Raw genomic sequence first — 24,779 nt, 5'->3', positions numbered from 1 at the left:
GAGGATGGTTTGGGGGGATCCTTCTGTTCTTCTTCGGCAGGTCCTCTTGGGACTCAGAGCAAGATCTGGTGGGGTGACCAGCCGGACCCCCTCAAAAGCAGAGCTCCAGGGCCCAGGGCACTGGGTAGGGAGTGAGACACAGCAAGCCTCGTACTAATTCCATGGGAATAAGTTGTGCACCTGAAAAGCGCCTGTTCTTCCAAGCTGGGAGACAGTTGCCAAATCTGTAGCCACAAGTGTTTCTTGGACACCTACCGTGTGTGTTGTGCTAGGTTCTGGGAATAGAACGGTGAACGAGACAAATGGAACCCCTGCCTCCACGAGGCGGGCCGCCCTGCGGGGAAGCAGAACAGCAAACAGAATAGACAGATGATTGGTTATATTGGTGATAAACAGAACAAATGCAGAGGACAGGGCACAGTATGTGTCAGATATGACGTGCAGGCTCCACGAGAGTCGTACCGTGATCCAGCGGGGTGTGGGTGAGGGTCACGGGTGGAGTCTCCCTGAGAAAGCGCCCACGGCAGCGCGACAGAGAGACCCAGGCAGTGAACTGTTCGCATGAGTGCCCCCCGCAGTGGTGGGAGGCAGTGTGGCAATATGTGGCCATTGAGAACTCAGTCAACAAAGTCGAGGCGCAGAGCTCTGGGGGTGCACAGGCAGGGAATCTCAAGTAGTTTTCCCCCGTCAGTAGGTCTCAGCACTGTAGAAAGACAGGGGTCCGTGTTGGGGGAATAGGGGAGACTTGGGAAGGGGGTCTCGGTTCTGAATAACTGCAGAAGAAAGCTCTGTTTCTCGCAGTCCCTGGGTGTCCCACTCTCTTCTTGTTCTAAGTCTCCTTGTCTGCCAGCGACGACTCTTTTCTGCAGAAGGGCTGTCCAGGTCTCGGACTCGGAGTTTATATGTATTTTGCGATCAATGCCTGTTCATGTTGACCGGCACATGTGTTCAGTTCATGCCTTGACAGATCTTGGTTGGAGCCACACGTTGCTCCGAGCCCTGTTCCAGGCCCTGGGACATCTAAGTGGCTGCAGCAGGCGGCATCTGTGTAATCGACTGGTAAAAATGTACTGTGTCAGCTAGCGGTAGTGCCACAAAGGAAAGAGAGTTAGAGTCCCAGCACCGAGGACAAGAAGGGTGCTGACTGAGACAGAATGGGCAGGGAGGGTCCCCCGATAAGGCAGCCTTTCGGCAGAAAACTGTGCTTTCCCTTGGATAATGAAGCTTCGTGCCCCCCAGGAAGGCTGTCCGTTTATTTGTAGCTTGCCCTTTTGAGTTGGTCAGTGAGATGAGCCCCGGCTTGCCTAGAGGGACCTTAACGAGAGGGAAGAGGAGAGAAAAAACAGGGGATGAAGTTGCTGATTTGTGGCTATTGGATGGTGTCCGTGGGAGCAGGAAGCTCCAAGCAGCCCCGCACTGGCCTCCTTGCCCGCACATCCTGCTTTTGAACATCGTGCCTGCATTTCGGAGGAACAGAATAATTCTAGGTTCTGTGTGTAGTTGGCCAAGAGCATGTGCGTACCTCAGCAACTGGAGTGCTATCGTCCTCTCGTGGGAATCAGACTTCTCCCTTAGATGTTCAGTCTCTAAATTTAGAGTAAAAATGATGAGCCTCACGAAAAAAACCAAATGAATGTACCTTTTCATGCAACCTGAAGCACCCTTTAAAACGTCAATGAAGACAACCTGTAGACAGTTGCTCACCTGAGTGTTTGCAAATGTTGAAGACGGGCTTCACCGGTGTGTTTCGTTTCGCCCCACAGGTGCTGCTGTTGATTGACATCCAGGTCTCCTACATCAACACCAACCACGAGGATTTCATCGGCTTTGCCAAGTAGGTGGAATACTGGATTGCCGCGTGCTCACCCCCTGCCGCTTTGTCTAGAACACACACCGTGCACGTCCGCAGCCCCACCACCCCTTGTGAGGGCCTTCTGGGTCAAGGTTAACTCTGAGCCGACCCGTAGAGGAGGCGGTCACGGCCATGGGCCATGCGCTCTCCAGAAAGTTGTTGGCTCCCTTGTTGTGCAACCTGTGAAGTCACATGTGTCTCTCCGACACTCATTGTTTTTGGATGGTGATCTGCAGTTTATACTGGACTCCCATAGATAAGCAGTAACAGATGCACGTTTCAGATGTGTTTGGGAACAGTTTCCCACAGAATCTGGAATTAGCAAGTGCAGTTCACGGGATACATCCCCAAGTTCAAATACAGAGGCCTATTTTTTTTTTTTTATAAAACTGTCCTTGGCGAACTTGAATGTGATCTTTTTGGATGAACATTCTCTTTTCTATAATATATATCTTGGATAAACTTGTCTCCACTTGCTATTGCATTGTAAGTGCATTTTGTTATTTTCTATTATTATAGCACTACATTTGCAGATATCATTAGGTAGACATTGTATTTAGTTATTCAGGGCCACTTACTCACTTGTGGCATTTTTAGGACCCCGAGTTTACCATTTTTTCTGCCCAAGAGCAGTTTTTGTTTGCCTTTCACGAGTTTTGATTCTAACTGTGAAATATATTGGCAGCATGCAGATGCTCCCAACTTCGAGTGTATGAAATACAGTCTCTTAAGATAAAAAATAGTGGGGCCCTGTGTCCTGTTACTGGACTGGGTATTCATCAAGAACAGGGACAAAAGAAAAACAAAACACCACCAAGTGCAAAACCAATGAGTTACAAACGGACTTAGGAGAAGCTGGATGTAAATCATGTGATCAAAACTCAGCCCCAGCCTGAGGAACCAACAGACAGACGTGTGTGGGGGAGGAGAGGCCTGGCTCCGGGACAGGAAAGGGTGCCCTGGCTGCAGACCGGCTGGAGCGGTGACGGCCTCCCCAGCGCCATCTGCAGATTTGGAAGCCAGGGTGCAGCAGACGAGTTTCTGCTCCGGGGTCTTCCGTCTGTGATGGATGGGCGATGTTGGAACGCAGTGTTGGGTGTGTCCCTGTGGTCAGTGGTATCTCCAGCCACACGGTCTGCTCCAGCTTCCAGGCAAGTGTTTGCTCCACAGGCATTTCTCACAGACCCACGCCCTCCCTGCAGCTCCCGTGGGCCCCTCCGTCTGTGCTGCTCATTTCCTCCCAGTCACCAGTGGGAGGAAACCCAGACTGTGAGATGTCTCCTCGTCCCTGGGCCTGGAAGGGGGACCCGAGAGTTTCTGCCTGGTTTCTGGCACCGTCCGGGACCTCTGTGTGGCCCGTGCCACACTCTGCTCTTGGGGGGAAAGTACAAGAAGAAGAAAGAAAAAAAATCATTTTTGTCTTTTAGGAGTTTGCCTAATGATTGAAAAATACAGAGAAACACATGTGACATTGTAAGTTGACACAGTCTTCATTCCCTTCACTTGCTTCCTGGAGGAATTTCAAAGGCAAACAAATCCTTGAGTCATTTTAAAGAACAGGAATGCTGCCTTTAAGGATGATTTTCACTGATGACAAAGGGCATTTAGAGGCAGACGCAAACTCAACGCCGTAACATGGAAGGGGCGTTGCCACGCTGCCCCGGTGTGGTCCCCTGAGCCGCGCAGAAAACGCAGGGAGAGCCATAATCGGTTTGGGGAAGTTCAAGTTTCAAACATGTTTTGTAACCATTGTTACAGTTTGAATTTTACCCTAGCCTCAGCTCGAAACACTTTTTCCCTTGGTTATTGTTTTATTTCTTTTTAAGGATACACGATCCAGTTTACTCTCCCCAGCAAATTCCAGCAGTTTCTGCCTCAGAAGCTGTTGGGCCACGGCATTGTATTGACGGAGTTTTCGAAGGCGTGTAACGTGGCAAATGGAAATATTTTCCAGTGCAGCCTTTGGCTCCATCCCTGTAACCCAGGGGACCGCCCCAGCTCAGACCGTGAACGGCCACGCTTTTGGGGAGAAAAAAGTGGCAATGTTCAAACCACTTTAGAAACCTGGCAGCTTTTGCACATTTCACATCAAGGTGCATCTAAGCACCTGAATTTCCTCAGGAAGGGCTGGTCTGGGGGTCGGCAGTCGGGTTAGTTTTCCAGGGTTTGCACTGATGGGCTTTGGGCTTTACCACATTGCTTAGCCTGTCTGCAGCTCAGTCTGCAGCTCTGCTGCACGCAATAATAAATAGTCTCCGACTGTATACCTTTCAGGGTGGTCGGGAGATCCCATTAGTGCCGTGTTATGAATCTGCTTTTGAGATCGGTAGTGAAGTCTGTAAAGTGAGAAAGTGCCACCCATGCTCATACATACAGGCACACTTACACACGCAGAGACACACAGACACAGAGGCACACACATACACGCTCACACAGACACAGAGATAGACACAGGCACAGACACACACTCACACAGACACACGTGCACAGTCACACAGACACAGAGGAATTTGCTTACTAGATGCACCATTTTACTTTGTTGTGAAATTTTCCATGATTGGAGTGTGCCTGCCACCGGGATAGTTTTAGACATCAGCATTATCTCCAAACGTGATGTTTTGCACCCAGACCTGGAGGTAGATGTTCTTTCCATTTGCACGCTGAGTTGGAGTACATTTCAGTGTGACGTGCACAATTATGACAGATGTTTGTTTCAAAATTACTTTGAGGTGTTGTGGTATATATTTTTTGCTTTTAAAAATTAAAAAAAAATAACAGTAGTAGCTATAAATTTTCAAGTTGGCAGGAGTGCTGTTTCCATCCAGAAAGAAAAGTCCGGCCATACTGGAAGAGAAGTATGTGAGTATTTCTAAGCTCCAGAGATAGAAAATCGAGGTCTCGAGTTGAGGAAAATAAGAATTTATTTCATGAGATTTTTAGAAAATTGTCAAAAGAGAGGGATCACTTCTTGAGTTCATAGAATTATGATGTACACAGCATTTCACACAAGTATTTTTTTCAACTGGGATGGCTTTGTGGTCTCAAAATTTTTAAAAAGGAAAACAGAGCGCAAAGTGCGGATTAATGGAACGTGAATTCTCAGAGTAGTGTTCAGACTGTCTTGAAATTCTTCTGTCTGCTGTGGCATTTATTCTGCCATGTTAAATATGTGGAACTTTTTTCTCCCTCCCATCTCCTGGCTGTTTGTTGAACACGGACCGTAAAATAGTTATCATGTGTCACGGGTCTGAGTTCACGCTGCTATAGGCTTGCTTTGGAATTTCCTGGTTTCTGAAAGCTTGACCTCTCAACTGTGGTCTAGTTTCCGAACCTAAAAGTCTGGTCTTCTGGAAGAAAATGTCAACTTTCCTCGTGATTGAAGGGTTTTAATTTGTCATCGTTCCTTGTTAAAAAATATATAACCCCACGGTCTGTTTTATTTATTTTACATAGTACAACCAGCTTTTGTCGTTTGAGAAAACAAGAGCTACTCTAATTGTTCCTGCATTCACTTCCCCTTTCTCCATAACCCAGCACTTTGTACCCTGGCCAGTGTGTCTCAGTTGGTTAGAGCGTCGTCTCCTAACCAAAAGGTCACAGGTTTGATCCCAGGTCAAGTTGCCTACGGGAGGCAACCAACTGATGCTTCTGTTTTGCACTGATACTTCTCTTACTCCCTTCCTTCCTCCTTACCTCTCTAAAAGCAGTGATAAACAAAAAATCCTGCTCTTTGAATAGAAAGGCAAGCTTGTTAGCTGAATGCCTTGGGAGATGAATTGGCAATTCTCGCTCTCCTCCAGTTGTTCTGGGGGCAGAACTTGCCCCCGAGTTCAATGTCTCCAGTCCAGCAGCTTAGGAGCAAAAAGGGCTCCAGAGAGGGACCGGTTGAGTGACACCTCTGTGACCCCAGCGTCAGACGGAGGTCTGGTCTTCAGCCGGGTCAGGAGGCCTCAGCACCTGCTTCCCCACAGGTTTGACGACGAGGCACACAGATCTCACGGTGCTTGTGACGTGAGCCCCGTGGAAATTCTGTGGGTTGTGACGTCCATCATGTCTTGTTCCCCATCCTCCGGGCTGCCACTGCCGTTTGGCTACAGGCAGCACCCGAGGACCTCGGCCCCGCATTCCGGAGCCTTTATATTCTTTGTGTGTTTTTGCGTCCGGTGTGATCACGTCCTATCAGGGCATTGTTTCTACTTCACATTCACACACGGAAACATTGTCCTGCGGAATCAAAAGCTGGGTCTCCCATTGTAACAAAATCTTTCTTTTGACTCCTGTGCAAATGTAGGATTTAAAGACCTGGTGGCCGCCTGGGCTCCTTATCCGCTAAAGTACAGGGTTGAGCACCTCGCACGGCGTTCTGAGCACCAGCTCCACAAGTATATTACGCCTGCCAGCGCCCCAGGCGCCGCGTTCGAAATCAGTGGACTTCTCTTTCATCCTCAGAGCTGTTACTGTGAACTTGATCCTTATTCTCCCAGTGAATCTTAGGGGCTGAGTCACCCTTCTTTCCTGGGGCCCCGAGTTCTGCAGGGTTTTCTTACCGAGTGTCTGGCCCGGGACTCCACGCACGATCCCACAGGGGAGGCAGCTTCCTTCTCCCTTTGGCTTCAGTCTGCTGGGAGGAGCTGGGCCTGCGTGTGGTAAGTCGCACGCTGGGGACTGTCTGCAAGCGTTTGTAATAAAGGAGTTCTTGGGGTAATGAAAGCACATCCTTCCTCCAGGGCAGTGCTGTCCAGTGAGCTCTCAGAGGTGCTGGGGACATTGTCTGTTCTGCGCGGGTCAGTTCCTGAAGTCACTAGCTGCCTGTGACTGTCAGGTAGCTGAACTATGGCTAGTAAAATGCAGACAAAATAAAAATGAAATGAAACTTGGAAGTTTTAATTTCAGTAGCTCCACCTGGCCGCCAGCGACGGCACTGGCCAGGCATACTTGTGGGGTTTGGCCAGTCCAGCCTGTTGCCCAGGGTCCTTGATTACTGGACCCTACTTAGCTGACCTCGTGGTAGAGGCTACCGTAGTAGATTCTAGATTCTAACTCTGTTAGAGGCTGCTAAACAAATCCCAGGGCTCAGGAATAAACAGTCAGCTAAGTCCTCTGTCACGGAAGCACCTTAGTCTGGCTGTTGCCATGTTGCCAGTATTCTTTCCAGCATGGTTACTGCTGGAGTTCCTTTGAACTCTAATCTCACTCACAAAGTAGGCCAGTGCTGGAGGGAGAGGCCCCGCCCACAGTCTCCACACCTCCCAGTTGTCTGAGGGACCCCAGTCCTTGGCTCACGTGCGCCCTCTTTGGGTTGACGGGGAATCTGCACCCCCTCTTCCTTTTTCATTCCTCCTCCATTTTCAGCCCTGCCCCCCCCACCTTGTTCTTGCAGCACAGTGCTCTGCGGAGACTGCTTTTGGCCAGGACAGATCAGTCAATCCAGTGGAGGGTTCTGAGCTCTCCTCCATCTGACACCAGCAGCCACTTCTTGTTGGGGGGATAGCTACGTGTCCCTTTGCTTCAGCCAGCCCCCGCGGTCTCCTGGTTTTCCTCTTGCTTCTCTAGACTCTTGTGCTCAGTTCTGTCTTGGAGCCCTTTCCTCCCTGATGGTGGCTTCAGGGCTGCGTTTTATCAGTGGTCCTCCGCAGTCCTTCCCTGCCTCCGGTTCACTGCACTGTCCCTAGCTGGTATAACGCACCCCAGGGCTTTCATTCACCAACTTGTCTGATGACAATAAATCTAGTCTCCACTCCAGAGCTCCTTCCTGGATTCGGGACCACGTTCCGCTGCATATTGGGCATTTCTGTGTGTATATCCCAGAGGAATCTCAACCCGATGCTCCCAAATTAAACTCATTGTCCAGTCACTTTAAAGTGACACCTCCTTCCCTGTCCCCACTCCTTGTACGTAGTAACTTCCAGTTGTTCAGACCAGACACCCGTGTCCCCATGTTTGTTTCCCCCCGTCTTTATGAAGGTCATCTGATACTATCTCTGTTAGAGAACCGAATCTGTCTGATCCCACCATCATCTGGATCTTTCACGGAGCGGCCTGCAGGTCTTTGGGGCCCTCAAGTTATTCTTCTCTTGCTGGGGTCATTACCAGTCTCCGAGCCTCTTGTCACCTTCTTTATCACTCCTTCTGGGCTTCCCAGTGATGTTCAGAATAAAGTTAACTCATTGGTGTGGTTTCCAAGGCTTGGCAGCAGCTGTCTCCTGCCAGCCTCTTCTGCCAGCCCTGTGCTAGGTAATGGGCACATTACCTTGAGGGAGAGGGAGAGACGCCGAGATTCACCCAACCTGCCATTGGCGCACAGGGACAGGCATTGTCAGGGGGCAGTGAGGCATCAGCCCCACACCACCCTGTTCACGGGATATAGACACAGACCCAGATCTGCGGTTGTTCACGGGCGGGGAGGTGACTGGAGGTTTCTGAGAAGGCATAACTGGGGAGAGGGCTTGACTGGCCTTGGGGACCCGGGCAGGGCTCCAGTGGTCCGAAGGAGGGGGCCAGGCTGCCTGCCTCCCATTCTCCCCGCCTCGGAGCCAGGGAGGGGATTTTTGCTAAAACACTGCTTGGGTCATGCCATTTGCTGGCTCAGAAACTTGCACTGCTTTTTGCAGCCTCTCCTGTAACAGCCAAATTCTTTGTAATTGGCCCGAACATACAGTGATTGTACTGGATGGCTTGGAAGGTCATTTACAAGCCCGAGTCTGTGATTATATAATTTCGCTGCAATAGTTTTACTTTCCGCAGTTTTCCTACACGCCTCATTTTTCGACCTCCTGGCTGTGCCGATATGGCACCATTCTCCGGGAATGCAGGCAGCTGCCCTCCCCCATTAAATTTTACCTGTCTTCAAGTTTTCTGTGAAAAAGTCACATCACTTCAGACCAAAATAATCCCTTTCTGTTGGTCTCTGAACCTTCAGAGCGATTACTATGCACAGGATTCGTTAGGCAGATGGTCACGCAGCCCCTCAACACACTCTTCTGTGATTTGAACCTTGTGTTGCGTGTGCAGTGGACAAGGACAGAAGAATACACGCAAAACAAAATTGTGCTAAGTGGCAACACGGCTTTCTTTTTCTTTGAATGTCTTCCAGTGTGCTTTTATTTTTACAGAAATTGAAATTTCTTGTTAGATGCTTCTAAAACCGTTACCTCTCAAAGCATTAAACTAGTAAACCCAGCTTGGCTTTAGGTGTTTTAGCGTTTCTGGAGGGGCTTCCAAAGCGCCTCGTTTATAGTAGGGATTTGTGTGATCAACAACAGACACGCACACTTAAGCGGTCCGGTGATTATATTCCACATTTGAAACAGAGGTACTCTGGGAGGTGCCGGGGGCGGGGCTTTGCATTCTGTCCTCACATACTTATTCCTACACAGCGTGTTCTCTGTTGGTTGCGTTTTGTGCGTGCACCACACCACCCACAGTAGATAAACTGTAGGCCTCTGATGACAAGACCCACGCCTCGGTCCCATTTCTGTCTCCTGCAGGGCGCCCTGCAGGTAGCTAGTGCCCTCTCCCCTTTGACTCACGTCAGCTGAAAATGTCACACGTGGGTCTGTTTTACAGGATCGCAGACCCGTGACCAGGGCTACGTCCGAAGGCTTGAACTCACCTGCGAGTCCTTGTCAGATTTCCCACGAACACTCATTTTTTAAGGAGTATATTGGAATACTTTCAGCTCAGTCAGCATTGCCTATGTAAGAGTTATGAGAAAGGGTGTTTTCTAACGAGGCGGCTTATTTTTTTCTCATGTTACTTACGGAGTAACCTCAAGTGCCTAAATGCATCATTAACGACGTCTCTGAATGTATGGGGCCAGTCACTACAGAAAGAGTATCCTCTAGATGGGAGGTAAAGGTACTTAGTGTTTGTTCTAACACTCGGATTTGAGGCTGGCTGTAAAATGCACCCATTTTCCTTCTGCACACTTGGAAGTGGTAGATCCTGCATACACACATCACTTAGCAACAAAGACTCTGCTGGTGGAAAGTGTCTTGCTTAGCGTGGCTTGCAAGCTTCTGAGAGGAACGGCGTTTCAAGGCATCTTGGGTCCAAAAGGAACCTAAAAAACAGCCTGTCTGGTCCCTGACGTCTTGTCTCTGTCACTCTGTCTTCTCTCTCTCTCTCTCTCTCTCTCTCTCTCACACACACACACACACACACAGACACACTCACACTCACAGCTCAGAAGCTCAGATGCACTTAGGCTGTACTCTGCTCCAGGTGGCTCGAGGAACCACCGAGAATCTCTGTGTCTTCTTTATATTCAGCCCCTTCTCTCTTGTGTGATTTTAAGGGGACCTTCACAGAATTCCAGGGTCCCCAATAGTTTGCATCTGTCACAGTTTGGAGTTATTCAAACTCTGGGCCAGTGATTTGTTCTAAAACATTTTCCCTTCAAAACAAACAAACAAACCAACCTCTAAACGCAATTATGGTAGTTGGAAGAGGCAACCACACCCGGGAAGAAGGCATCATCACTTTACGTTGGATTCTATGCACGTAGCTTTGCCGTTTCTTCCTGGAAGCGAAGAGCCCGCGGCACCCGGGGGAGAAACACTGTGGGAAAGTGGCGAGGCCCTGGGCAGGCTGGTGCTGCGGACAGCCTCCTGCTCAGGGCCGGGTGGGCAGCCAGGGGGCAGTGTGGGCGCATCAGACCCCCGGTCACAGACACACACACACACTTGACCTCATGCGCAGCCTCACCACAAAACCCGGAGGATGCAGATTTGGACGGTGTGGAGAAATGGTTGGAGAGAGATGACGTTCACAGTGGGGAGCGGACCTGAGCGTTTCACTAAAAACTCAACAAGTAAAAACTGAGGAAAGACGAAATAAGCTAAAACCCTAAAATGAGCAAACTGAAAACCAAAAATATGTAAAAATTCTCTTTAGTGATCAAATGCCGTGTGGCCTTTCACCTCCTGCTCTCCCCCGCCCTCACTGGAGTGTAGAACACGGGTTTTCACGCGGGTGAGCGAAGGGAAGCCGCGTCAGTGCGTGGGGGGAGGTTGTGGAAGACTGCTGTTCTGCGCAGTCGTTGTAAGTGTGCTGTTGATTTCTGACGTGCCGCAGAACCGTAAAATCCCATCACTTCAACAGTTGATTCGTAACTTTACCTTTTCCTCTATTTTAGGCTCTTTCATCTACCTCCAAAACAGCTTTTCTAAACTATGAAACAGCCATTTAGAGTGTCCAGTATTGCTTGTCTTCCCAGAATAACCAAAATGAGCTGTGTTTGCTTATATCCGTAGATCTTTACTCAGGCCTCTGCCGAAAGCAAGCCTCCCCTCTTTCGAGAGCTAGAGCAACAAAGCGCCGGAACCCGTGGGCGCTGAGGGTACACGGCTGGGTCATCTCTGGCTCCGGGCCCCTGTGAGCCACGTTACCATGGTGTCGGCCTCATTGGGCTTTTCATTCAACAGACAGTGGACCCCAAGTGCAGTCTGGCCACTAGGGAAACAGCAGCAGACAAAACAGACAAAACAAACCCCTGCTCGCTGGGAGCTTACATTCTGCAGGAGAGAGACAGACCATAAACACACACACAAAATCAGACAACGGTACTGTATGTTCGAAGGTGAAAGTGCTGTAGAGAACATTAGAACAGTGCAAAGTGGGTGGCAGTGCGGGAAGAAGGGAGGGCGCGATTTTGAGTGGCGCGGTAGGTCTCACCAAAAAGGTAGACTCGAACAAGGCCTCGAAGGAGGTGATGTGAGGAGCCCTGCTCGGCATACGTGGCGTAAGTGTGCCTCCCAGGCAGAGGGAGCAGCTGGCGTAAGGGCTGTGAGCTGGAAGTATGCTGGGTGGGTTCAAACAAAAAAAAAGGAAGAAAGGAGTTCAGCGTGGCTGGACCTCTCCCATGAATGACGTGGAGAGTAGCAGAGGGTGGGGTCCATTGAGAAAGGCCTCTGGACCACTGCAGGACTTTGACCTTAACCGTGGGGCATGGTGTTGCCGGGCAGCACCGAGTGTTGAGCACTCAGTGACCACACCCCCTGTTAAGAATCCCTCTGGCTTCTGTGTTGAGAACCAGGCATTAGGCATGAAAACAGAGGCCACAGAGTCAGCCACTGCCAGAGCGAAGTGAGAGGTCATGGTTGCGTGGACCAAGGTGGCAACAATGGGAGCGGTGAAAAGACAGTGACTTTTGAACACACGTTAAGGAGGAGCATCAGCAGCGCTTGCTGAGAGAAAGCGGAACCAAGCATTTGGGCTTACGCACTCGGACCTGCGGGACTAAGAAGGGGAAGACTGTGGGTGGAGGCCGGTGCTAAGTTTGAGCGCCCACGGAGACATCCAGGGGGAGCTGTGGAACGTGTATGTCAGAAACATGTATGAGTCTAGAGTCGGGAGGCAGGTCCAAGCTGGCAGTGCCCAAGGGAGGCGTCAAACTAGAGTGGAATTGGAGGCAAGGAGATGGGACAGCATCACGGAGAGTTGGGGTTCTGGAGACAAACTGCGGCAGACTACTCGGGGCCAGCACTCGCTGGCCGAGTAACGTTGGGAAATGCATTCAGCTCCTCTGAGACTCAGGCGCCCTGTCTGTAACAGGAAAAGGTGGTGGTAAGCACTTCACAGGGTTAAATAAAACTCGTTAGAACCAGTAATATCTGTAAAGCCCCTGGCACAAGGCCTCCGCCTCCCAACTGCTGACTGTTCATTTTCAGCACAACTGTTCTGTGCACCTGCGGGCGTCCCCGAATACTGGCCTTGGCCCACACGGTGTTGACGCCAGAGTGTGGTCTCTCTCCCTGTGGTGTTAACTGTGTTGTTGGTTTGTGACTGTTCACTGGGTCTAGGAGTTCCGCTGAGTTGGTTTTGCTTCCAGAACCAAACTGACCTGACTTTATTTATTTATTTGGAGAGAAAAATTTAAAATTATTTATTTATTTTTAGAGAGTGGGGAGGGGAGGGAGAAGGAGAGGGAGAGAAACATCAGTGTGTGGTTACCTCTCACACGCCCCCTACTGGGGACCTGGCCCGCAACCCAGGCATGTGCTCTGAGTGGGAATTGAACCTGCGACCCTTTGGTTCACAGGTCGGCACTCAGTCTGCTGAGCAACACCAGCCAGGGCTGCCTTGGGATTTTGACAGTAGCTCTGCCCCAGCTGTTGATACATTGTTCAAGCCCGTGTGTATTTTAGCGTCTGTGACTTGTTTGGGAAAAGCCTTACCTACCAGTGTCTTCAGCGCTCCTCTCCTTTGCTTTCCTCAGTGCTCAGCAGCGGAGCAGCCAGGTTCACAAGAAAAACACAATTGGAAATCAGGTAGGACTCGCTCAAAGAACCACTGCATGCATGCGCCCGAGAGCTTTTGCTTTGCTGACTATTTTTTTTAAATGCCAATTAATCGTATGCAAATTTTGTTGGAAACGCAGCTTTCCTTTTTGTTTTGTTTTGGCTTTTAAAGTTTTCAGAGCAAATCGCATTTTTTCTTTCTGTTGCTCTATTGTGCAGTTAACCTGATCGATTTATTTTCAATAACTTTTCTGCCATTTGCTCTGCTTTTCCAAGCTGACTCCTTGTGTCCTACTTTGCTTGCTTACAATGCCAGCAAATTTTGATTTCACATCAAATCTGTGAGTCAGTGCAGGTTTAAAGTACGGTGAGTAGCTGCATGGGCTTTCTGATGCTGCTGACTAGTTCACACGTTTGCACAGCTTGGTAACAGTGAAGGGCTCCCAGGGAAGGCGGCGCTTGCATTTCATCGCCGCCACACCAAATTCCTGTTGGTTGACGAAGACCTTGTTGATCTCTCTGAAGAGCTGACCTTCAGAGCTTCTGCGTTTTGGGCTGACCCCGCTGCCTCTGACCAGTAGTGCTCCGCAGAGCTCGCGTTAACTCCGAACAGTCTGCTGTTGTGTTTACGTCTCACGCGATAATGAGTATTTACATGCCTTGTTATTTCTTTTCGAGTCAAAACAATGATGACTTCTTCATTCATTCTTTTTCAATTCAGAGGTACAATTATTGAACAAATTGAAACCTCTGCTCTAAATCTTTTTTTTTCCATTGTTTTGAAAGGAGAAGAGGTAATAACAGACTTGATTTTAAAAACTTTTTTTCTGAACTAAAGCATATAATTCTTTGCTATTTCAGGGAACCAATCTTCCGCCTTCAAGGCAAATTGTACGAGCTAAGTTCTGTAAGCTTTAGTGTTGCTTTTTCATTCAGCTTCCCACGGCACAGTTTGTCTTTTAACTGATTAACTCGACTAGCGCTTGCTACTAATTTTTTTAAACTTAGGTTGTCTTGTCCATAACACCTTATCATTGAAATAAAAATCCTCCTAAGAGGGTTCATCCCTTCACTGCTAATAACTTGCTGTGATTGAAAGGTATGAACTAGTAAACTCTAAAACGCTGTAGTAATAAACCCTTAACATTGTGGGTGCTTCAATATTTCTCTAATTTTAATGGGCCTTAAAATAATTAAAATCATTAATGATCTCCATCTCTGTCCTTTTATGCTGTGTTGTTACATGGTGTATGCTTTTGTATGATACTGTTTCCGATAAATGTCGATGATGCTTCTGAAAGGTGGGTGAATATTGAACAGCTGATTTGTTGTATTTGTTGATAAGCCTTCCCAATTCTGTGTATTTGTTTTGAAAGTAATAAAATGAAAACAGAATTACATTGATTGCAGTTTTACATGGTTTTACAGTTGAATCTTTTAAAAACTAGATATCCTATCTTCATTTCATGGAAGTGTAAAGAAAGATACTGTGAAATTTCTAGCATAGTGATGTTTTTGAAAAATGATTACACTCTCATTTCCACTGTGGATGAAGCAGCCTTAAAGCCCTCCTTCCCACCGTGCATGAGTCAGGGATGAGATGGGCACCTGGGCCACTTATCTGCCCCATGTCGTTTGGACAAAACAGACTTTGGAGGTAGACATCCTTTAGTTTAATTTCTCATCTGTCAGTAGCCATACATCCTGGGACAGAGCGAGCCTGAATTGGCTCAGTTGTGCGAGGGGAAGAACAGAAAATCTCTCCGCAGGGCGATTGTGAGGATCTGGTAGGATGTACACAGTGAGGTTTGTGGCTGGGTGCTGGATGGACGTGGAGGTGCCTTGTAAAGAGCAGACACCTTGCTCCCAGCAGGTAGGTGCTGCGGCTCGAAACTTTTGGGAGAAAGCACGTCAAGTACAGGAAAATAATAAAAGTTATGAAATGAGAAGAGTGAAACACTTTGGAAAGATCAGAAGCTCTGACAAATTACTCAAAAGACTGCAGTGTCCAGATTAAGGCTGGTGTGATGTGAAGCAGTGGTCCCCAACCTTTCCCCACGGACCTGGGGAGGGGGGTCAGGAGGCAGAGCTCAGGCCATAATGGGAGCGAAGCTTCGCTGACTCCCTGGCCCCTCTCCTCCGTCTGTATGGCCCGGTTCCTCATGGGCCATGGACAAGTACCAGTCCGCTGCCCTGGTGGTAGGGGACCCTTTATGTAAAGGATTTGCCCATGAAACTTGCCTTGTGGTCAGAAGCATCTCTAACTCACGGAAGTGTATCTTTATTGGAAAAGCAATAATATAACGGCATAAATGCATATTTTAAATCAGATCTGAACGAAAACTCTGAACCAGTTTTTAATTATATTACTTCCAAATGCTCAAATCATGCTAATGTGTTTTTGTGACTTGACTTTTGCTGAGTACTTCAAAGCCCACACATATGAAAGTTTTATAACTCCAAAGATAATAGAATTGGGTGAGTGTTTTAATAGGATACAGATACTTTATCCAAGCCCCTCGGGTCTCGTTATGCCTTGAAGGTCAGAATGTTTGGATTCTAGAAAAACCCCACATTGCATGTACCGTATAGTACCCGGCATTACTGTGGGGTCAGAGGCAGCACCCTGTAATTAAACACATTATTTTTCTGTAGTGAAACAAATGAATACTTACACCAGATTGAGTCAATGAAAGATATAAATACTTTCATGGCAAGTCAGGTTTTGCTGCCAGATTTATTTTTTAAAAAACCTTTTTAATTTGCAAGTGATGGATTATGAACCTAGATATCTTATTTTTCTGGAATCAAATACAACAGTTAAATACAATACAGTCTACTTTAAGGAATCCTGTCTTGTTTTTTTATTCCTTTGTAGCAGAAATGAGCCATAATGACTTGAAACCATTTGTTTTATGAATCTGAGTGTCTGATGTTGGTTTGGTTTGCGTTAAAGCAGCTTTGCCAGTGAAGAGGCCCAGGGCCAGGCAGCCTTGGGGCCCAGATGCCGACAGATGCCGGCTTTTATGGTCGGTGGCCTCAGAGTCCTGCAGGGTCCTAGCAAGTGGCCCATCCATCCTAATACCCTCTAAGGCCTCTGGTTGTAAGAGATCACTGTGCAAGGTCTGTACTGAAGTATGTTAGAAGGATTTAAGGAAGGCAAAACTCTTTGAAGTCTCAATTCCACTCGCTGTTATCTGCCTAGAAATTTCCTTAGAAGTTTTACAAGTTGATGTCGGCAAATGTACAAAGATAACGTGGGTGCACAATCAGCCTCAGGTTGGACTGATGGGAAATTCAAATTGAAGCTTAAACTTCTTTCATCCCTTCACTCATCACACATGTGCCAAAATCTGTGGGAAGGGTTTGCGGCAGTGGTGAGCAGACCCCAGCCCTGCCCTCAGGGAGCTCCCAGCCCAGCGGGGATGCTGGAAGGAAGCAGACTGAATTCTGCCTCCGTTTTCCAGGCTGGTTCCTTCTTACTGCAGGCTGGTCCTGCAGTTCACACTGAAACGCCATTTCTGTGAGAGGCTGGCCGTGAGCCTGCACCTGAAGTCACTGCCCCCTGCCCCCCAACTCCAAGGTCTTGCTATTTATCTTATTTATTAGTTTTCATCTTACTTCTCTAGGACCTAAGCTCCACCTAAGATATCTGTATGGTGTTAACAGCAGCAGAATGTCTCTAAGGTTTTAGGCATGATCCTATGAATGTTTTAGAAAGCTCATTCTGCCTCTAGTGTGGAGAAAGATCGGAGTCAGGACAAGGCTAGAAAAAGGAGACCGGTCAGGAGGTGAGGGTGAGCTGGGCCAGGCTGTGTGCAGTGGGTCTGAGGAGAAGCTTATGAGTTGGGAGAACTAAGGAGGAAGAGTCCAAAGGACTGACATGTCATGAGCTGCGTGGTAGGGAGACGTCGGGGGATCATTAGCAGTGCGGTCCTGGTGTCTGAGTTAGGCGCTGGTGAGACGGTGGTGCTCTTCAAGGGAAAGGGAACAGGGTGAAAAATCCAGGTTTGGCCTCGGGGGAGGATTTGTTGACTGCGAGTCACTCTGGGAAATTGGAGTGAACATGTCCAGTGGGAAGTTGTATAAAAGTGTCTAGAGTTCCAAAGAGACAGAACTGAGTCCAGAGGTGGTCTGGAGCCAGTGAAGGATTTCCAGTAGAGAACAGATGTCATCTGATTTGTGTAGTAGAAAGATCTGTGTGCCAGCCCTACCAGTAAAACTAGAGATACAGAAATTGGGACTTTCGAAGTGACTCAGGTAGGAAAATACAAATGTTCATGGCAGGAGTTTATTTAATTGGAGAGTGTCACATCATCCACCCCCCCCCCCAGGCTATGGCTAAGGGACCCACTGTTGGGAGTACAGATGAAGGAGCAGATCTCAGGGACAATGGGAGAAAAGGTGGTGACTTCAGTTTTGGATATATTTTTTGTGCCTATTTGTGACATCAGCAGAGTTTGAAGTTTAAGACCTGTCTAGACTGGAGATGGGCATTTCACAGTTGTCCTTTGTGTACCTGGTTGCTAAAGCCACAGGAGTAGATGAGATCATGTCCAGAGGATGAAGTCATAGAAGGAAGTCTGGGATTCAAAGGATGATGGAGAAAGAAGAGTTCAGAAAGATGAGAAACCGAAAAGCAGTCTAGGAAGTGAGGAGAGAGGTAGGAAAACTTGGTGAGCAGTAGAGTGAATGCCAAGGGGGAAGAGAGAACATTTCAAGGAGGGAATGGTCCAGTAGTATTGGGTGTTTCCAGAAACATTTGGGAAGTGCTTCTGTAGGGGAGCTGGTGGAAGGTCCCGTGCAGTGTTGGGGACTGAGCTCAGATCAGTCTCCTTGGTCTCAAGAATCGTTCTTCTGCTCTACAGCTGAAAGGCAGCGTGAAGTGGAGGAAGCAGACCAAGAAATTGATATCCTGAGCTGGCTATCAGTGGAAATTTATATCAATTTCCAGGGAGGCAGCATGTAAGGTCAAGTTTTGAAGAGAGAGAGGTTGAAGTAAAGGATTGTGTAATCTGCTGTGAATGGTTTTCTTTGATGTATTAGTGAGGATGGGTCAGCCAAGTAACAAACAGCCCCAGAATTTCAGTTGCCTGCTCTAACATCAGTTTCACTCCATCTGCTCCGACCCTCCAGTGAAGGACGTCGGCCAGGGCAGCCCCGCTTCACGTGGTCAGGCGGGGACTCTGGGATGCCCTTCATTCTTCCAGCAGGTGGGAGAGGGGAGGACGCTCGAGTGACGGAGGTTGTCAGGGGCCAGCCCAGCAGTGACACACCACTTTCATTCCCATCCCCACCAGTGTCACTCAGTGGTTTGGGCCCACCGAACCACAGGGAACAGGACTGTAATCTGAGTTTGTGCCCAGGCACGAGAAAATACGAAAGATGGTGTTGACCGAAAGTGGAAAGGAAGTGGGCAAGTCAGGACGTGGGAGGGGCTTACTGAAGTTAGGAAGTAGGTACCAGGATTAAGGCGAAGAGCGGGCAGGGTTGGCGGTGTCAGAGGCAAGGGCGTGACACCCCCTGGAGGGTCAGAGATGCTTCTGGGACAAGAGGGAGCAGACAGCGCAGGAAGGGCCACAAGTGGTAGTAGCTACAGGCGTTCCCGGAGCATTGTTGGTCTTCAGAGAAACTCGGATGGAATTTCTGGACTTGAATATGTCAAAGGCCAGGTTGTCCCACGGCCGGGAGGACTGATGCGGCATTTCCACGACGGGTCCTCTGCTTCTCAGCTGTGAGACCCCGGGGAGGGAGGCCCAGCCGACGAGCTCCCGGGCCCCCATCTGTGTGCCTGCTACTGCTCTGATGGAAGCTCGGAGGGTGAAGCTTGGCTCTCCCCAACCTGTCATCCTCAGACAACCATCTCGAATCGTAGGCTTCAAGCAGAAAAGATCTTTTTTTTAAAAATCAAAACAGGGTTTCTTTCCTCCCCACTTTCTGAAAGCTAGAGTTAGTAGACATTAGTTTCTTTTTCTTAGGCTGCCTACAAGTTTCAAAACTCATTAGTGCCCACCCTGCCCCGGGGGCTCAGTCGGCTGGAGCACTGTCCTGTGACTGAAGGATTGTGGGTACAGTCTCCAGTCCCGGTGGGTCAGGGAGGCGGCTGATTGGCGTTTCTCTCTCACATTGATGTGTCTCTCTCTTCCTCTCCGCCTTCCTGTCTCTCTAAACACAATGAAAAATGTCCTTGGGTGAGGATAAAAAAAAAGTGCTTGCTCTTATGATTATTGCTGTTATGTATTTATATTAGTCTCTTAAGGAAAGACAATAAGACAATTGCTTTTATTTCCTAAACTGAGCCATTTTCTGCCGTGGAAGTGGGGAGAGTGCTATGAAGCAACAATGAAATCTATGTATCCAGTTCGTGGGCGAATTTTGAGGACAGATTTCTGAAGGCAGAGCAAGAAGAATGCCCCTCCCACTGTTCTAATTAAGTAGTTTAACATAGATTTAAAAATAGGTGCCACACATTTTCAGAGGTAGTCAGCTGTCCTTCGCCACGTCCGTCTAACTGAAAGAGCTTTAGGACATTACTCACAGGAAGAACTGAATACATTTTGGCTCCACCCCTCTCTTGATCTTCGAGGGAGCTAGTTTTACCAAAAACCCTATCACGGCAAGTCACATCACTTAAATCCATTTGCTCTTATTTTTACTTATTACTTTTTTTCCCTTAATCTAAAGCTGTCAGGTCCTGAACAGAACAGACTTGGTTGGCTTTGTTCAAATTAATCTGAGTATTTTAGTTAGTTGGGGCTGCTGTACCAGGATCCCATAGGCTGGGTGGCTGAACACAGTTACTGCTCATTGTTCTAGAGGCTGCAGGTCTGAGATGAGGAGGCCAGCATGGTTGGGTCATGAGTGAGGGCCCTTTTCTTAAACATGTCTTCGTATGACCTTCCTTGGTGTGGGGAGAGAGAGACAGACAGACACACCGAGAGAGATGTCATGTCTCCTCTTTTAATAATCCCATCAGTGGGTCTCCTCTGTCGTGGCCCCATCTAACCGTGATTGCCTCTCAGAGGCCCCACCTCCTCCTGCCACCTCATTGGGAGGTTGGGGTTCAACACACCAATTTGGGGGGAACCAACATTCAGTCCATTGCACTGATTGATTGACAATGAAAAGCTGTAGTAGCTGGTTGAACAGGTTCCCTTTTTACCCCTTACTTCTACAAAAACATCTCCACAGGTTCTAAAGCACGACAGTCTTTGCTTTACTAAAGCAGGCAGAGAATGGAGTCCACGAACGCTACCCCTTAGTGAAATGCATGGCCCGCTCATTCGTTCTGCATCTTCTAAATCTAGACTTCAGCTTGGAATAGCATGCTCTTCCAATTTTTTCCCCAGAAAATACATAGATGTGTTTCCTGTATTGTTGCGTCTTAGTTGAGAGTTCAGGGCTTAAAATCAAGGAGGGGAAAAGTTCTATCTAGTCCAAGTCATCCCGACAAACCCCTTCAACGGGGGGGGGGCGTCCAGCCCCCGCACCTGCTGTGGCCGCTCCTGGGTGGGAGGAGCTTGGTCGCCTCATCAGGTGTAAGGAGGGAGGGCACCGGGCCAGCTCCGGGCTTCTCCTCTTGTCCTGCCTTCCGCTGCCCCTCCTCCTCCCTCTGTCCCTTTTGTCTCTACCTGACTCTCTTTTTGACAAAGCGTGATGTGTTTGGTTCCCGGTAAGTTTCCCTGGAACTCTTATAACATTAAACGTGTTATTTTCTTCCACTCGTATTAACCACTGTCATTTTAGACCGGAATGTTTCCCCGAATTAACAGATAAACTGCATCCTCATGTCTTCCCATCCACGACCGTTTTCCACATTTGTGGACTTCGGGATTTTATCCTTTTCTGGGTCCTGGGTGAGTAGCTCTCCCTGTTTCAACTTCCACCTCTTTCGTCTCCAGCCCACACCTCAGAGCAGAGCTTTTTACTTTGTTCCCGCACAGCCACCTCGGTGGCAAGGGGCTCAATGGGGGCTGCTGCCCCAGCCAACCTTGGAGGTCGCTGGCACACACACACACAGACAGACACTCACTCCACCCCTTCCCGCTCCTGATTCCAGGCCCCAGAAGGCCAGTGGTCAGCACCCGGGTGTCTCGCTCAGCCCTGAAGCTGCAGGAGATTTCACAGAGGTTAACTTGTGGCCAGGACTGATGGATCGCTGTCTAGCCTGTGCTTGTGTGTATGTGGGTGCACATTCTATTTGACAGTAAGTTGTGGGTATAAGGGTTTGTCCTCATTCCTGGTGAGGTTATTTGCACATGGAGTCCGTGGCGGATTGCCCCGGTGGGTCGATTATTCTGTGCACTGCTATTATATTGTCTGGACGGGGCCTTACTTGGAAATGGTGCACGTACGCACCAGTGAGCTTGGGAAATCCAAATACGAACATGAAACTTGGCATCGTCATTTCATTTCCAACACCCTCGGTTATTCTTTGCAACGTCATACAAATTCTGTATCTGCGGGAGTCCTACCACCTCCAGCCCCTATTCCCAGTTTTAATCGGAGTCTCTCTTGACTGCTTATGAAAGCCTTTTATGAGAAAGCACTATCGTAACTAAAACATTCCTTTACAAACAAGTCACTTTATTGTTTCCTGCCCCAGCCCACAAAACACGATCGTCTTGAGTAAGGTAAGACATTTTTAGCGCCCGTTTGTGTTCTCAGCTTTTTTTCTCTTCTCAGAAACCTTTTCCTTCCCCAGCTGCCCTGGTCTTCCTGTTGACCCGCCGCGGGGCAGAGGCGGGCGAGAGGAAAAGGGGGACTTGTTTTCGAGAACCCGACTATCTCTAAATGACTTCCTCTCGTGTGGTACATCCCGGGGCAGGGTTTCATTTTCAAGCGCCTGCTTGCAGGACCCACGTCCTGGAGGAAGGAACCATGTCATCCCTGGCTCATCCTGTGCTCGGGGCCTGACCGCCGCCGAGAGCATTATCTCCCGTTCGCTCTCCGCATTCCTCGGGCTGCGCTTCCTGAGCTTCATCATTCATGTCACCGATTTCCGGCGCATACGGAGTCGGGTTTTAGAACTGTGAGACAATTTAAAAATTACAGATGCACAGCCTCGCTGCATGAGCCGACATCTGCAACTCGTTTACGAGATTAGGCAAAATAGCTGCTCTGGATGACTGATATTTCCCAGGGCCTCTCCGTGTCTCATCAGAAATCGGACCGCCGGTTCCTTAAATGTCCCTCGCTTTTCAGTGGAAAGCGGGCTTTCCTCTGTTATGCACCTCACTTCATTGGGCTTCCTCACAGAGCATCTTGGGTGACAGCCCATTTTCAATTAGCCACCACTAAGGAAGCCAGCAAGAACATGGGCAATTAAAATCCACCCGTAATTAAAGTTCTTCCCTATTCCAGAATCCAGCATTCTTGCTCCTAAAACTTTTCACTGAGGTTCCAAACAAGGGAAGCGCCTCGCAGGGTTTTCTTTTGTTTTGGTATAAACACAGTGACACCCTGAACACTTTACCCCCTTGCTCCCTCACAACCACTCAAAAGCACTTCTTTACCTTGAGGACAGTGGCCACACGGTACCATGTCTTATCTGTCCCCAGCCTGCTTCCCGCTGCTCCTGTCCCCTGCCACTCCCGAATACTGTGGGCCAGCAACAGTGACCCCCAGGGAGGGTCTTGGTGGTCCAGACTCTGTCCCTGCCGGGGCTCTGAATGTGCTCCTTCCTGTGCCTGGGGCATCTTTATTTTTGCCTGAGCACCAGACATCTTCCTCCTTTTCTCTGGGTCACAGCGCTCCCCAAGGACTCTTTTCCCCGCCAGCTCGCTGCATGTTCCCGTAGAAATGGGGGCCTCCCTGACCCCGTGTTCGTGTGCTTTCTGGTTTACCGTTCTTCTCCCTGACTTGCCCGCGGGCTCTGGGAGGTCAGGGACCTCCGTTGCCAAGTTCACTGCTATATTTTCTGGGTCAAACGTACACTCTGCTCATGATAGGTGTCCACAGAACCACCGTTGCCTAGAAGAAAGAGTTATGTATTTAAAAGCCTGGAAGTGGATGGCCAGCCCTGTCGGTGGGCTGTGAAGAGAATGGCCTATAAACTGTGATGTTAACATTTGGAGGGGAACATCTAGAATATCTTACAGCTGCATATCAACTTTGGTACTTTTTGTCATCTAGAGGGAAAAAAATGGGTCTGAGATATAACTGGTATTCAGGGTTGTCATTTCAGACTTGCCTGTGGGGACCACTCAAGTGTCCCACCCAAACTATGTCGTCAGAGAAGTGATTCCCTGTAGCTCTGAAATGGGATTCTGAATGTATTCGATTCCAGTCTTGCAATGAAACTGAATTATACTTGATTGACAATTAGGGCTAACCACTCAACTAGGAGTCGTACTTAGACTCAGCAGGGGTTGCTATCATTCAGATAGGAGAGTTCCTCACTCATCACCCTTGGCCTTTATTAATATGTCTCCCAGACCTTGCGATTGTACAGAGAACTCCTGCCATATGTTTACCGAAAGCTGCTGGTTTGGTTATCACCCTGGTTTGAAGCCATTGTCACAGTAATTTATCCACTATCCTGTGACCTAGGGCAAGTTCAGGTGTACAAAGGAGCATTAAAGCACAGTCTCTTCTTGGTAATAACACCTACCATTTATTGAACATCTACCACATGCCAGACACGCTGTTGCATACTTGAGGTCTATTCAACTCACTTAACCCTTGTAACATCTATTGGAGGTGAGATTATCAGCTCCAATTCTCAGATGAGAAATAAAAACAAAAAATGAGGCTCGGTTAGATCAGTACTTGCCCAAATTCATGCAGCAAGTAAATGGCAGAATAATCCAAAGCAAGGTGATGTAAGCGCTGCATTTAGACAGAGAACAAAATACACGGCAAAGAAAGAGGAGATCCAGGTCTGTTCCATACTGGTGCTTCTTTGTTATTCATTGTACCGCAGATTGATTCTTTTTTTTTTTTCTTTGAGTGTTACTATGTTACCGAGAAACTGCTGCGTGCATTTATGTTTCTACCCGTCACTCCTTGGCATACCTGCTTTTTAAACAATTGCATTGTGATCAGAGCCACCACTTTTTGAAGGGCCGTTTTGGAAAAGCCCATGTGTCAGGGACTTTGTTCTTCAAAACCCTTCAACCCCAGTGCTTCCGTGAGCACACGTCTCGTTGCTTCTCTCCATGGGCCAGAATTCCCAGGAACGTCTCTAAAACGACTTCTCTCTTTGAGGTTATGTCTTCTTCCCCGGCCAGTTCTTTGTTTTGCCTGGTTTTGTATTTGCATCCAGGAGACACTGTGAAGGGATTGACCCATCATTTGAAGCCAGAGTGGCGTGGGAGACCTTCCACTCTGTCACCCTCCCCTCCTGACCTGGCTGCCTCCCTCCCCACCAAGCCCCAGGGACAGAGTCTGGCCAGGCTGTGCAGCCAGCGAGTGTTGGTGGGGCCATGGTGGCCATTCAGATAGTGATGCTTTCTTGCCGGTCGTAACTGGCTGCTCTCCCGGGTGCCTGCCTGTCATCAGAGATGCTGAGGCTTCTTTCTCAGAACCTGCCTCTGCCACAGACTCCCCCTTATCCATATTAAAGGCAGAGGTTTGGTCCAGAGGGGGCCTCCCATACCCTGCTCTAGCCCTGGGACCCCCACACTCCTCAGACTTGTCAGCTTGATGCCATAATAGCTGTTAACTTAAAAAAAATTGTTATTGAG

General features: G+C 48.6%; 1 protein-coding gene across 7 annotated transcripts in view; it reads left to right on the top strand.

Moving 5' to 3' along the window:
* Positions 1–24,779, top strand: part of DNM3 (dynamin 3) — a 374,683-nt gene that overhangs the window by 130,275 nt on the left and 219,629 nt on the right. For 5 of the 7 annotated variants that reach the window (XM_053659308.1, XM_053659307.1, XM_053659304.1 and 2 more), the window contains exons 12-14: positions 1,764–1,834; positions 13,071–13,122; positions 13,954–13,983. In XM_053659308.1, the coding sequence (XP_053515283.1) occupies positions 1,764–1,834; positions 13,071–13,122; positions 13,954–13,983 (153 nt within the window). The remainder of the gene's footprint in view (positions 1–1,763; positions 1,835–13,070; positions 13,123–13,953; positions 13,984–24,779) is intronic. The other 2 variants (XM_053659305.1, XM_037167463.2) reach the window with 1 other exon arrangement.

This window comes from Artibeus jamaicensis, unplaced genomic scaffold (genome assembly GCF_021234435.1).
Source record: "Artibeus jamaicensis isolate MK-2021 breed Jamaican fruit bat unplaced genomic scaffold, CSHL_Jam_final scaffold_625, whole genome shotgun sequence".
Classification (NCBI taxonomy): Eukaryota; Metazoa; Chordata; class Mammalia; order Chiroptera; family Phyllostomidae; genus Artibeus; species Artibeus jamaicensis.
Note: the sequence above shows the minus strand (reverse complement) of the source record. Positions and strands in the feature narration are given on the sequence as shown.